Source organism: Typopeltis vanoorti, chromosome 23 (assembly GCF_054136105.1).
Source record: "Typopeltis vanoorti isolate ZY-2024b chromosome 23, IOZ_Tvanoo_1.0, whole genome shotgun sequence".
Classification (NCBI taxonomy): Eukaryota; Metazoa; Arthropoda; class Arachnida; order Uropygi; family Thelyphonidae; genus Typopeltis; species Typopeltis vanoorti.
This window is the reverse complement of record NC_143571.1, coordinates 26,860,563-26,875,261: the sequence shown is the minus strand read 5'-3', so window position 1 is coordinate 26,875,261 and position 14,699 is coordinate 26,860,563. Positions and strand designations below refer to the sequence as shown.

The 14,699-nt window shown below is 37.7% G+C and overlaps 1 protein-coding gene across 1 annotated transcript in view; it reads left to right on the top strand.

Moving 5' to 3' along the window:
• LOC150093710 (centrosomal protein of 290 kDa-like) overlaps window positions 1-14,699 on the top strand; it is a 400,621-nt gene that overhangs the window by 383,592 nt on the left and 2,330 nt on the right. Inside the window, exon 19 of the mRNA XM_090412504.1 lies at window positions 8,582-8,707. Within this exon, the coding sequence (XP_090268630.1) occupies window positions 8,582-8,707 (126 nt within the window). The remainder of the gene's footprint in view (window positions 1-8,581; window positions 8,708-14,699) is intronic.

Sequence of the window (14,699 nt, the reverse complement as noted above, 5' to 3'; positions counted from 1 at the left end):
AATTTATTTTAAAACAGTTCTTTGGTATACATATAATTTTATCATTTACATAAAGAATTATAAACAATAGCCTCAAATCTGAATTAATTTTTGGTCGTTGCCCGTTCAGAAACCTTTTACTGTTGACAAATTTTTCGCGACCCACAGTTTAAGAAGCTCTGCTCTAGATGACTCTTAACTATATCCCATGCACTACTAACATCCTTCCTTGCAGGGTTTTATACCATGTCATAGCTTCAAGCTTCCTCCTAAGCTTGTCATAATCATCAGCCTTGTAGTTGCACATATATCCCTTCTTGACAAAATATTCCTCATGTTTTACAGTCTCCCAAGTAAAGGCCACATAGTCACCTTTCCAATAAGAGGCAATGTAGCCAACTTGGTTATGGATAGCTCTTATTCCTGTTACCAGGTCCAATATTCTCACACCTCGAGACTCCTCCATCACATGCTGCCTGAAGTAATTATCTCTTAGTAAGTGTAAAAAGTCCATTTCCTTCCTTTCAGGTGTCTTCCTTCTAATCTATATCTCCATAGTTGCCATTTCCTTCTCATGTGATCTTCCTTTCTCTTCCTTCCAATCTATATCTCCATAGTTGAAGTCCACCATAATAATCACTTGACCTGCACTTATTATACTAATTAGCCGATACATGTCCTTCCCAGAACCCACATTACTTCAAAAACATGACAGAAAAGCAGCTTTATGCAGGATCAAGATTTTTACTTCCTCCTAAATCTGCATTCATCCCTTAAGAAACCATGTATTTATAAAATCCACTGTTTATGCAGCACATCTTGTGTAAAACATTTGATTCATACAGTTGCACATTTAAGAACATATTAATGATGTTAAAGAAAAAAGAATCTGAATTAGCTTCACTGGTCCTATGGTATGCTAATTCAGATCCTGTACTTTGGCAGGAAATGGAAATGTAATAGTGGCTTTGAGACAGCATGGTGTATAGTGGACCTGGAGAGGATGAAATTTTCATTCTTTATGTGTCCTGTATTAGAGGAGGATATTTCTCCCTTCCCACAACACTCCCCTTCATTTTAGTCTAATTGGGGTTGATTTCCTAGTTGAATCTAAACTACAACCTTAACATGAGACACTACATTCCAAATATTTGATTGAATATGTTGAACAGTGTGATCCATAGAGGAAATAGGAACTGCTTGTCTTCGTTTTAATCCTTAATTAGTCACACCTTTTTTGTTACATAATATGGCTGATTTGCCCCTAAAATTAAAGTTATGACTACTGAAAAAGAGAGCCAAAAGGCTTCACTTTGCCGATGCAAAAGTATTCGAATTAAGTGGATATTAAATCCAACATTATTTCAAAGCCAAATATAGAAACTACAAGAGTTTCATGCCAAGTATAGAAACTATATAGAAATTATAAAAGTTTCAGCGGATCCAAGCATAACCAAACCTTTCATAACTGGGGGGCAACCGTAGTAAAGGTGGAGTAAGCTCTGATTACTATCCTTAGTATTTCCCCATAATGTAAAACACATCTCCTAGCAGACATGTATGATGCTATACATTATGGGGGGGGGGGTCACTACCCAGACCTGTTTTGACCTTTTTTGAGGTCTCTTCGGTGACCTCAAAAAAGATGTAATTACTCAGGTTGAAGTGATGCAGAACTTATACTTTACCATATGAGTTGCTAAAAAAGGTGTCACATCACAAAAGGCACCAAGAGAGCCAAAAGGCTTCACTTCAGTGATGCAAAATTATGCAAATTAAGTGGGTATTGAATCCAACATTTCAAAGCCAAATAGAGAAACTTCAGGAGTTTCAGAGAAATGCTGGATTCAATATCCACTTAATTTGAATAATTTTGCATCACCGAAGTGAAGTCTTTTGGCTCTCTTTTTCAGTAATTCTTGGTGCCTTTTGTGATGTGACACCTTTTTTAGCAACTTGTATGGTAAAGTATAAGTTCTGCATCACTTCAACCTGAGTATTTACATCTGGGTCTGGCTTCCACTACTAGACCTCAAAAAAGGTTAAAACAGGTCTGGGTAGGGAAACTCCCTCCCAATAATGTATAACATCATACATGTCCGCTAGGAGATGTGTTTTACATTATGGGAAATACTAAGGATAGTGATCAGAGCTTACTCCACCTTTACTACGAGTTTCCCCTGTCATGAAAGGTTTGCTTATGCTTGGATCCACTGAAACTTTTATAGTTTCTATATTCAGCATGAAATTCTTGTAGTTTCTCTATTCGGCTTTCAAATAATGTTAGATTCAATATCCACTTAATTTGAATAATCTTGCATCACCGAAGTGAAGCCTTTTGGCTCTCTCTTTTTTTCAGTAATTCTTGGTGCCTTTTGTGATGTGACACCTTTTTTTAGCAACTCGTATGATAAAGTATAAGTTCTGCATCACTTCAACCTGAGTATTTATATCTGGGTCTGGCTCCCACTGATGAGACCTCAACAAAGGTCAAAACCAGTTGGAAGCTTGGGTGATGAATGGCATGTTGTAACCCATGAAGTTTTAACTGAGGTTCAGCTGTTGCTGTCACCCAGGTCCTGGGGGGGGGTAATGAATGGCTGTTGCTGTTACCCCTCAGATGAGATATGAGCGGCTCTGCTCGGTGGTGGGGTGAGCCTGCACGGTGTAGAACCAACCAGTTCTGAGAGTTGTCAGTGGCAGGGTGAGCCTGTTACTGAAGGGAACAATGCTGAGTTTTTGGAGTTTGACCTGTACTTGAACATTCAAAAAAAGTCAAAACCGATCTGGGTGGTGATCCCCCCCCCCCATAACGTATAACATCACATGTCCACTAGGAGATATGTTTTACATTATGGGAAATACTAAGGATAGTGATCAGAACTTACTCCACCTTTACTACGAGTTGCCCCTGTCATGAAAATTTTGCTTATGCTTGGATCCGCCAAAACTTTTATAGTTTTTATATTCAGCATGAAACTCTTGTCATCTCTCTATTCGGCTTTGAAATAATGTTGGATTCAATATTCACTTAATTTGAATAATTAAAATTATGATATTTCTTTAATTTCTCAATATTTCTAATGAAATGTTTTTATTTATTATCAGGTTGATTATGATGAGCAAAATCAAATAAACTATAAATCATTAATATTGCTTTACTCTGATATTAATTATTGACAATTTTATTCAGTCATAATTTTCCATAACAGTTATTGCATCTTACTGAAGAATGCAACAAAAGCTCAGACAGTTTTTATACTTTGACCTTATTTTATGATCCTTCAATCTTGGACATATTATACAGTGACCGTTGGAATATCCCAAAGTGCTTGGTTCTGGTTCTGAAGCTTCTAGAATAACCAAGTTTTCTCATATATTTTTTCCAAACATTCCTTGGTACTTGTGGAATATATATCATACACATTTTTATCGCATGTATCAACACCCGTTTTGTGGAATTATAAAATTTTATTATTTCAGACTTATTTTCAGGACATTCTTCATCAATTTCAGGGGCATTGTGCATGGAAGAAATAAGAATTACAGCTTTGATCCTCCTAAAGATCACCTAAAGTGTGATCTGGAAGGGATGGAAGCTTATTATTATGTGATACCTCCAGGAAATCCAGAGACATTGAGGGAGAGTGTGCCAACAGCATCGAACAATTGAACCCCTTCCAACTACTAACCGTGCTCAAACTTGCTTAACTTTTTGCTGAGCCATTAGTAGCAGAGGCTCTACCAATCGACCAACCTTTTCTGGTATCATTATTATTATGTGACACCTCCGGGGAGTCCAAAGACTCATCAAAGGAGGATACCTACTCTACAACTCTCTGTCTCCAACACTCACTCCACCAACCACAACAAAAAGCAAATACACCAACGCCATCTACCACCCACCACCACCACCACCAATAGCATTTTCATAGACAATCACAAACATCCATGCCCATTGCAGGATTCGCCCTTTTGGCTGGAGAGTGGATACGCTAACTTCTTGGCCAACCAGGCCAGCATTTTGGAGTCCAGTTTTAACATAATAAATTTCAAGATAAGTATGCTCTCCCTTATTTAACATTTAGAATATTATAAATTTGTGGTATAAGTTTATGACATTGCATTAAATAATTATGTACACACATACACAGACTGTGTATAAATTAGCAGCAGTTACAGGGAAGGGGAGGGTTTTTCTATCTTATTTTAACAAGACACATACTTCTGTGCTGAGAGATCAGCAGTTAAAACAATGAATGGTGAACTGATTTCTAAGTCATTTGAGAAAAGCTCACTGTATTGAATTTTTGCTATTACATTAAGGCATATAATATCTGGATTGTTTTGAAGTTCAGGACAGATAATGAAATATCATATTACATTTTTTAACATATAATCACTAACAAAATTTTTCTATGTGGTTACATTGACTGCTGACAACTTTTTGCATTATTTTTTTATCCTTAATTGTTGAAACTTGGGCTTTTTGAACATACATACAGGATGGAAAATCAAAACTTGATGCTTGGTACAATGGAGTGGATATTATAAAGCAGAGAGTAGCCAAGACAAGAGTGAGTAGATGATGTGAAGGAGTCATTTGGAAAGAGTTTATAGGATTTGAGTCACCTGGACAGTGGACAGAGGCAAAGAATGATGAAAACTGCATCAAACACAAAGAGGAATTATATCCAGTGAATTGTCAAAATTGTATCTTTTTATGCTATGCAATTTTCGTATCCATAATTTTCCAAATGTTTGTTTAGTATTGGATGATGTGGGTGGGTAAATGGGTAAATATTGTTTTTCTTTGGCTATACAGTTTTTATTTATGTTGCTTCCATCCAGGAAAGGTTATGTGCAAACCTATAGTACATTTGGTACTGTGAGTTGGCTAAGGGGTTTTTTTTTTTTTTCCCCAATTTTTATCAATGTGTGTGTGTGTGTGTATTGTGTTTTTATTTTTTTCATTTTTTTTATTATTATTATTATTTCGGACGACTCCAGGAGTCCTTAGACTCATCGAGGGAGGCCCTAAACATCATGTCCACACAACTATGCGATTACATTCTCACAGTATCTATCATACCTTGCCTTGAACTTGTTCACCGTCATAGCACCCACAACAGACTCTGGCAGCTTATTCCACTCATTTACCCCTCTAAAAGTAAAGAACCCAGCTCTAACACCCCTGCTAACCACACTCTTGCCCAGCTTCCATAGGTGTCCCCTAGTTTTCCCACCACCAGTCCTGATCTCAAAAATATCCTCTGAATTAATCCTATAGAATCCCTTTAGCAATTTGAATGTCTCAATCATATCTCCCCTTTTCCGCCTATCAACTAGTTTCTGCAACCCACAAATCTTCAACCTGTTCTCATATGGTTCATTTCATAGACCTGTTATCATCTTAGTCACTCGCCTCTGGATCCTCTCCACCTCCTCCCCATCAAGAAGGAACCGAGGTGACCAAATCTGGGCACAGTAGTCAAGATGAGGTCTTATCAAGGCTCGGTACAGAGGTACAATAACTTGCTTGTCTCTGCTCGTCAAGGTATTTTTCAACAACCAAGTGAGTTGATGAGCTGATTTAGCTACTTTTGCAATGTGTCCCCTAAACTTCATCTCCCTATCCACCAACACTCCCAAGTCCCTGGCCTCATCAATCTCTTGGAGTACAGTTCCACCAATGTGGTATACTGCTGCTAATCTTTTCACCCCAAAATGCATAACCTTACATTTTGTCACATTAAATTGACATCCATTCTCCTTAGCCCAGAACTCCAATCTATCTAAGTCATCCTGCAAGACTTTGACATCTTCTGCATTCACTATTGCCCTACCCAACTTTGCATCATCAGCGAACAAATGAATTGTTCCACTTAGATCCTTCCCTATATCGTTAATGAACAGATTAAACAGCAGTGGTCCAAGAACAGAACCCTGCGGCACACCACTAGTCACAGGCCGTCTTTTGGACTCTACTCCTGAATAAACTACTCTTTGATATCTCTCCATCAACCAACCACCTATCCATCTCACCAACCCTATATCCATTCCCATATGTTGTAGTTTACGGATTAGTATTCCATGTGGTATCCTATCAGACGCCTTTGCCAGGTCCAGCAGTATCACTGTAAACCCATTTCCCTTATCCAGTTCAGCCGTCACCTTGTTATAAAATTTGAGCAAGTTACTGAAGCATGATCTACCCTTCACAAAGCCATGCTGTCCCCTGTACAGTATCTCGTTCTCATCAATCCATTCCTGTATTTTTCCCTTGACTACTTTCTCCAAGACCTTGACAACGACTCCTGATATGCTGATCGGTCGGTAATTTGCAACCGTAGTCTTGGATCCTCCTTTATGCAGTGAAACTATTTTCCCCTCTTTCCACACCTTCGGGACTAAACCAAACCTGAGACTCAGATTAAACAACATGGTCAAGGGCACTGATAATTCCTTAGCCGCTTCACGCAAGACCCGTGCCGGTATACCATCCAATCCCACAGATGTGTTCACATTAAGGTTCTGTAATAGACTAGTCACCTCCACTTCATTCATCACTATTCCCGTATAAACTAATGGTTCCTTCATTTTTTCAATGTCCCCACGATGATATGCTTTTGCAAAGTGCGCGCTCAGTAACTCCACTATATCGACTGATTCAGTGACCTCCTTACCATCGTCATTCCTTAAAATCATTTTGCCGTGTACAGTTTTTTCCTTGCTTGCAGCATATTGAAAGAACTGTTTGGGATTCTCTTTTGCTTGCAAAGCTAGTTTCCTTTCATAATCCACTTTTGCTTTTTTTACCACGCTCGTTACCTTTCTGGCCTGCACTTTATACCGTTCGTGTGCCTGCAGGTCACCCCTTTCTTTAAATTTCCTCCACAGTTGTTTCTTTTTTTGCAACTCAAGTTTAATGGTGTTATTCATCCATTTATCCTCTGCTTGATTTACTATTCGGACCCTAGGTATACAGTCAGCCATAACCTCCTGCAAATGCTCCTTAACCATATCCCATGTCCTATCAACATCTAGCCCTTGCAGTTGTACATGCCATGGCACTGATCCAAGCAATCTCCTAAGCTTGTCATACTTGCCAGCACGGTAAATCCACATATACCCTGTCTTAATCGAAAATTCCACACCTTTAGCCACCTCCCAGGTCAAGACCTTATGATCACTCTCACCAATAGGTGGCAACATGGTCATATTCATTACAGTCAAATTCTCAGATGCTATTACCAGGTCAAGCACTCTCACACCCCTAGTATTTTCAATTACATGCTGTCTCAGATAGTTATCCCTTAATAATTGAATAAAATCCTTTTCCTTCCTCACATGTGTCCTCTCCTCCTTCCAATCAATGTTACCATAGTTGAAATCCCCCATAATAATTACCCTCCTTCCACTCATTTCATCAATTTCCCTATGCATACTATCTCCACCATCTATTCCATCACCTGGTCTATAGCAGCACCCAACTGTATATTTTATTCTGCCAGTCTCAATCTCACACCAAATAGCCTCAAATGAGCTCCTTTCACTATCCTGCGATACAACTTCAATTCTCCTTGGCTGCTATTTATTTATTTATTTTTTGCATAGTCCAGAAAACCTGTTCTAGAGACCAAACATGAAACTTTTTCAAGCCACTTTAGGCCCCCATTAAGCAGGGAGATGGTCTCACACCAGGCGATGAAATTCATCTCTCTCACTTAAAGACAATCACAAATATCCGTGTCCACGACATGATTCAAATGTAGAGCCTATTGATTTGAGAACGGGCAATCTAACCACTTGGCAAACTTGGTACAAAACAAGGTATTGCATGATGATTTCTATATAGTAGATGGACAGATCAAGGGAATCTGGTACTCACTTCCTTTTCCTACTCTCTCTTTGTGAATATTATGATTCTCCCTCACATGAGTGGGAAAAAGTTTACAGATCATGTAAACTTTTAAAAGTTTACATGATCTGTAATTTTTCCAGAAATGTCTCTTTCTAAACAGTTTTTGAATAGAAGCTCATATGTTGGTAATTACCAGAGTTCATCATTACTGAACTTAAGAACTAGTTGCTTATTTTAGGACATGACCTGACTCAATAAATAACTTGACTTTCTTTTCTTTTGTGTTTTTCTTTTCTGTGAATCCTGATAATGTTTATATGAGACATGGCATGGTACAACAGTAAAGTACTGGTTTCTCATATCCAGGTTGAAGTTGAAGGGATAGACATTTTAAGATCAGCATATTATCCTTCACTTTTTCCAAAAAATATGGTTTCTAGTTTCAGACTAGTGTATCCGATAAAAACATGTTTTTGGCATGGAGCTTCTACTGAACTATATCCATTTTACAAAATTTCCACAGGGAGTAGTGGAAGAAGATGGTAGGATATTGCATGATTTTACTGTAGTTATAATATACTGGTAGATAACAGTACACAAAAAAAAAAAAAAAAAAAAAAATTAATGGAGGGAAGGGAAGATTAGCAACCACCCTTCATAAAATTCTGTATATTGTACTCATCTCACATCATATCACATCATAAATGACTCATGATATGTTCTTATTATATTATATAGCTTCCTGAAACAAAATCACCAAAGCAGGAGCATTATGAGCAACTTTTACGAGAAAATGCTGAACTAAGAATTGAACTTCGAACAACACTGCTTCAGCTGAACAGAAAGCAAGTGGACATAGAGGAGGTGAGTGGGTGTGACATATTTGTAGCCAACAGTTTTTAAGAACTCTTCTTTTTATTCCATCTAGAGGCATAAAATATGTATAAAAATACTTATTTCGTTATATTTAATATTACGTATTTTGTGTTTTGAAATGAATATAACAAATATGAATTGCTGATGCTGTTAGGATTTTTAATCATATCATATATATTCTTGAGGTAGCCAAATTATTAATGAAATTAAATGGATTTTTTCTATTTCCTCAGTATTACTAAGTTAAAGTTAACAAGGAAATAGAACATTAGAAAAAGCTGCAGGTAAGCTTGCTGTGAATTACTGATTACCATTAGAATTTGAAACTACAACTGAGAACAACTAGCTATATCATTAAAGATATTAATAATGATATAGTGTTTTAGAAAAAATTCACTTCCCAAAACCAGAAGGTTAAGATCATTATCTCTGTTTAAATTTGGTTTGTGAAGAACTTTCTTTGCATTAGAAAAGATTTTATGAAGGACATCTGTTACTGTAAGAGATTATTTTTAACATTAACCCTCCTAGACATGAGAAGTTATAAAACATAAAGTGCATCACTGTGGAAGTGATTAAGAAAAAAAGAAAAAAAAAAGGCATCTATTGATACTTTTTGAGCAAGACCAGACTTTTCAAATTCCAACCGTGCCTTCAACTGATTCAGTATGTCTACACCCACAACACACTTAGGCAATGCATTCCAATCACCAACCATCCTCCATGCAAAGAACCTACTCCTCACTCCTTTGTTCATACCTTCCTTATACAGTTTCCAGTGATGGCCCCTTATTCTACTCCCTTCTCCCATTCTATGAAACATTTCTTCCATGTAGACCCAATAACTCCTGACTAGCCTGTATATTATATCTCAATCATATCCTCCCTCTTCCTCCTATTCACGAGGCTCTGCAACTTACATTCTCTCAATTTGTCCTCATACTCCACATTCCAAAGACCACTTGATGACCTTGGTGAATCTTCTCTGAACCCTTTCTAACATATCCTCATCACAATGAAAACCAAATCTAAGCACAATAATCCATATGAGGCCTGATCAAGGCCTTATACAATGGAATCATAACCTCTCTATTTCTGCATGTCAGGGTCCTCCTCATTATTGCCATTATCTGATGTGATGTCTTCACAACTTGTGCAATGTGGCCCCTGAATTTCAGGTCCTTGTCCACCATCACTCCTAGATCTCTCATCTTCTCTACTTCTGTTAAAGTTTGGGGAATGCCAAATCTCCATAGATAATAAGCCTTAAACACTGCAAGAACTCCCTGATCCTTCGGGCGGATCAATGAAGTAGTGTTTGGACAGAGAAACATGACCTTGAACTTGGTGAAGATCACTGCTATAAGACGGGAGGACCTGGAGCATTATCTAGTATTAATAAAATTGTAAAGTCTACATTTTGTTTCACACAATAGCTTTTTATTTCACTCGCATAACAGTTGATCAAGGCATCCTCAAACAATTTTTGAATCATCCACAACTTATTGCTCCAATAATGAACTGTGAGTATGCTTCCTAATGTTTTTGAAGATCTGTGGATTCTCACTGTGCCATATCACAAATGGTCTCAGTTTATAACCAGCCGCATTACCCATAACAGAATCGTAATATGGGCATTAAGAGCTTTAAAATTAGGTATAGATTTTTAGCTTTTTTGTGGATGAATGTCTGCTCAGGCATTTTTTTACAAAACAAAGACATCTCATCCATATTAAATATTTGCTGTGGCAAATGATTTTATTCAATTTTTCCACAAACTCCGCAGCCTTCTCTCCAGGGGGTGCACCAGTAGTGTTCGGCGCCTGTGTGCAAAACTTTAGTTGGCACCCCTATACCCAGTAGCACGCCAGTAGTGTCCCGAGCCTGTGTGCAAAACTTTAGTTGGTGCCCCTATCCCCCCCCCTCCAATAAAAAAATCACTTTAAAAAAACGTTTTTTTTTTTGTTTTTTTTTAAGTATTTCCTCCTCTTTGGTACCTTTTCTATCCTGGCACCTGTGTGCGTTGCACACATTGCACATATGGGCAGTGCGCCCCTGCTTCTCTCCCATACATACTTTCACATTATGCAGCGCAAAACACTGCTTAAATCTCATGAACAAACCATAAGAAGCATTGAATTCTTAATCATAATCAGTTTCTGCTTTCTCCTTCAACATGTTGAAGAGACTTAGTGCTTAGTGTTTATGGTTCAAAAAAAGTCACAGTGCTAAGCGGTATGCGCTTTTAGTTCAGGTCCTCTATCCATGATGCAAGTAGCTTTTCCATATCACCAATCGCACCTTGTCGTTGCTTCATCACTATCGTCGATTTAATGGAAGCAGATCCTTTCACAGCTTCTACGATTTTCTACGTCACTGTAGAATGAGACCATTCGAAATCATGTCGATCACATTGACGGGCTTACCAGCTTCGTGTTGCTTGCAACTTCATTTCAAGATCAATTGCTCGCCTCTTTTTCTGTGATTCTTCACTAGGTTTTTTGATTGTGCATGTAGGGGCCATGTTGCACAAAACATCACGAAATATTTAACGATAAATACACACAAATAACCCATTTCTCAAACACAAAATCAACAGAGGAACTGTTGAAGACACATGCCAACTGCTCAGGGAGGTTGCAGCTGAAAGCACTGTCGCCACTATGCATGCTTTACCTTACACTTGCTTGCATCTTGTTCAAAAGTATAACTAAAAATGTTATTTATTCCCTTATGGGATCATGGACTTATCTTTGAGAGGACGTAAGTCGAGGGATGACTGTATATACTCTACATCATGCTGAATGGGCCAAGAGTTATCACTCTTGCACGTAGATCCTGAAATAGCAGATCTGGGTTTAGTACTATACAGTACAGGATCTCTTCATAACTAATAATAAAAAAATCTGGTGATGTTAAAAAAACTTATGCAGTTGCTTCACAAAGATGGGCCCTTCCTATTGTAGGTTCTATGACTTATGAGCCACCCTGTATATATAAATATAGATTTTTATGGGCATACAACTTTCATACCTATGTTAAGCTTGCCTATTTATGGACATACTGAAAGATCTATCAACATTTGTCTACAACAGTTCAAGGCCTTTCATGCAACTAGTAGTGCTACTAGGTAGTAGTATTATCCAGCTTCATAATATCTGCTCCTTTTGTGTTTCTTGTATATTGAACCATTAGTAATTAAAATATAAAATTTTATTTCTCTGTGCTGCACTTCATTTCCATTTGAATGTTAACATGAACTTCTTAATAGCTGACACATGATCTGTAAACACAAACAAACAACAACAACAAAAAAGACTGATGAATATTCCACATAAGAATGACATTAATAGAAATGTTTCTAGCAAATGCATACTTTCTCTTGCATAACCAAGAAAAATATATTCCTACTTCCTTTAATCTTCAAGCACCACAAAGAAATCACTATTTGAAATAAAGAGACAAATTTCCCATGAAAAAGTTTCCCAAACTACCTAGTTCATTTCAATGAAATGTACATACTTGATAGGATTCCAAAAGAATTATACAGTACAGCAGAGAAAAGTTTGACTGACACATTTGAAACATTCTTTAAGAATGTTTATTAGCAAAGTACATATGTTCATAGCAAAACAAATTAGCAGTATAGACAATGCTAGCTTAAGGGTCAAAGGCTTAAGGGTCAAAGCTGTATAACTGAGAGGAGACCTCCACATAGCCATTAAAGGAATGCGGAGAACCGACCAAGGCTTCTGACCTAATGTCCAATCCTCACCTTCTCGTGGTGCACCCTGTTGGGTATCTACTTTGATACTGAACGAACGAGGATGGGCTGGCAATTTGGGATTTAGCCGACCGAATTGTATTCTTATTGGTTAAACCAAAATAAAAAAATTATGGTACAACATGACAAAATTTCATGCCGGCTGGGGCGTCGCCCGGTTAAACAAGGCCCCCGTTGTTTTCTGCAGGGAACCAAGGCGAACAGCGAAAAGTCAGTTACTGGAACAAATCTGAAAACAAACCCCAACCCAACATCACCAGAGTTAAAGATCGGTACTATCAACGTAAGAAGCCTGAATGGCAAAGAAATGGAGCTAGCTGAGGAATTAGATAAGTACCAGATCGACATAATAGGGGTGACTGAAACAAAAAAGACCAAAACTGGTGAGATCTTTCTGAGCAATAAATACAAAATGTTATATTCAGCCAATGACAATCAGGGAAAAGAAGGAGTAGCCATAGTATTCAACACAAAATACGAGGCTAATCTTCTTGAATGGCAGTCAGTCTCAAGTAGAGTAATGTGGGCAAATATGAGAATGGGGAACTGGACAATGAGACTTATTTGTGCCTATGGTCCCACAGAAGGTTCTACTAAGGTAGAAGTGGAGGAATTTTTTGACGCTCTAGAAAAAGCAACTGACACAATGAAAAAGGAAAAGTTGGTCCTTGTTGGGGATCTAAATAGCAGAGTAGGAAATGATTGTGAGACATACAAAAATATTTTGGGAAAATTTGGTGAAAAGAGCAAAGCTAATAATAATGGCAAATATCTGTTGGATTTCTGCTCAGGACATGGACTGGTTATTACTAACACCATGTTCCAACATAAAAATGTGCACAAATTCACATGGAGAGAAGAGGCTAGGAATAAGAAAAGTCTCATTGACTATGTTATTGTTGATAGTGAAATTTTCTCCCTGGTGCAGGACACCAGAGTGTACAGAGGATTTGAAATTGGAAGTGATCACTATTTAGTCTTGAGCAGGATAAAATTGAATTTCATATTGAAAAGAATAACATGTAAGCAAGTTTAAAAGCGAATAAAAGTTGAGCAGCTCTCAGATGTGAACTGTAGACTAAAATACAGAAAGATTATTGAAAAGAAAATGAAAGAGTTTGAAAACAGGAATCAAACCTTGGAGATTCAGTGGCAAACTCTGAAGAAAACATTGATTGATTCTGCCAGAGAGGCATGTGGTGAGGTTGTGTGCAAGGATAAAAGAATCAGAACTCCCTGGTGGACACAGGAAGTTAAAGAGGCAGTGAAGGAAAAGAAGAAAGCATATCAAAAGTTCCTGGCAAATAAGTCAGATTTTACTCTTACAGAATACAGAGACAAATATAAGAGAGCTAAACAGTGTGTAAAACTAGCTAAACAAAAGTCATGGGAGGACTTTGGCAAGAATATAGAAAATAAATATCAAGAAGGTGGCAAAATATTCTGAAGCTTGTTGAAGAAGCTTAAGAATGGAGGAAAGAGTGCTGTGAAAAGAGTTAGAGATGATAAAGGTGACATGAAAACAGGAGAAAAAGATATCCTTGAAGTATGGAGTAATTACTTTGAAAAACTGCTAAATGAAACAAGCAGTGATGACAGCACAGTGATAAAAAACACTGACCAGGCATGCAGTCAGGAATACATATCCATACTTGAAGTAGAAAAAGCCATCAAAGGCTTGAAATGTGGAAAGGCAGCAGGAGTAGATGATATTCGACCAGAAATGCTGAAGTATGGTGGTATAAAAGTCTTACAGTGGCTGCACTGCATAGTTCAGAAAGCCTGGACAGAGGGACGAATTCCCGATGATTGGAGTAGAGCTCTCATAGTACCCATATATAAAAAGGGAAATAAAACTGCATGTGAGAATTACAGAGGTATTTCCCTACTGAGTGTTCCTGGCAAGATCTATGCAAGTATACTTGAGAAACGGTTGAGAAGAATTGTGGAAGAAAAGCTTGGTGAAGAACAAGCTGGATTCAGGCCAAATAGAGGCTGTCAGGATCAGATCTTCACTTTACGACAGATAGTCGAGAAATCATGGGAATATAACAAAGATGTGTAATTAAGTTTTGTCGATTTGGAAAAGGCATATGACAAGGTGCCAAGAGAGAAGCTATTCAATACACTGCAGTCATATGGTGTCAATGGGGCATTATATCAAGCAATACTTAGTCTTTATTTGAGTTGTAAGTC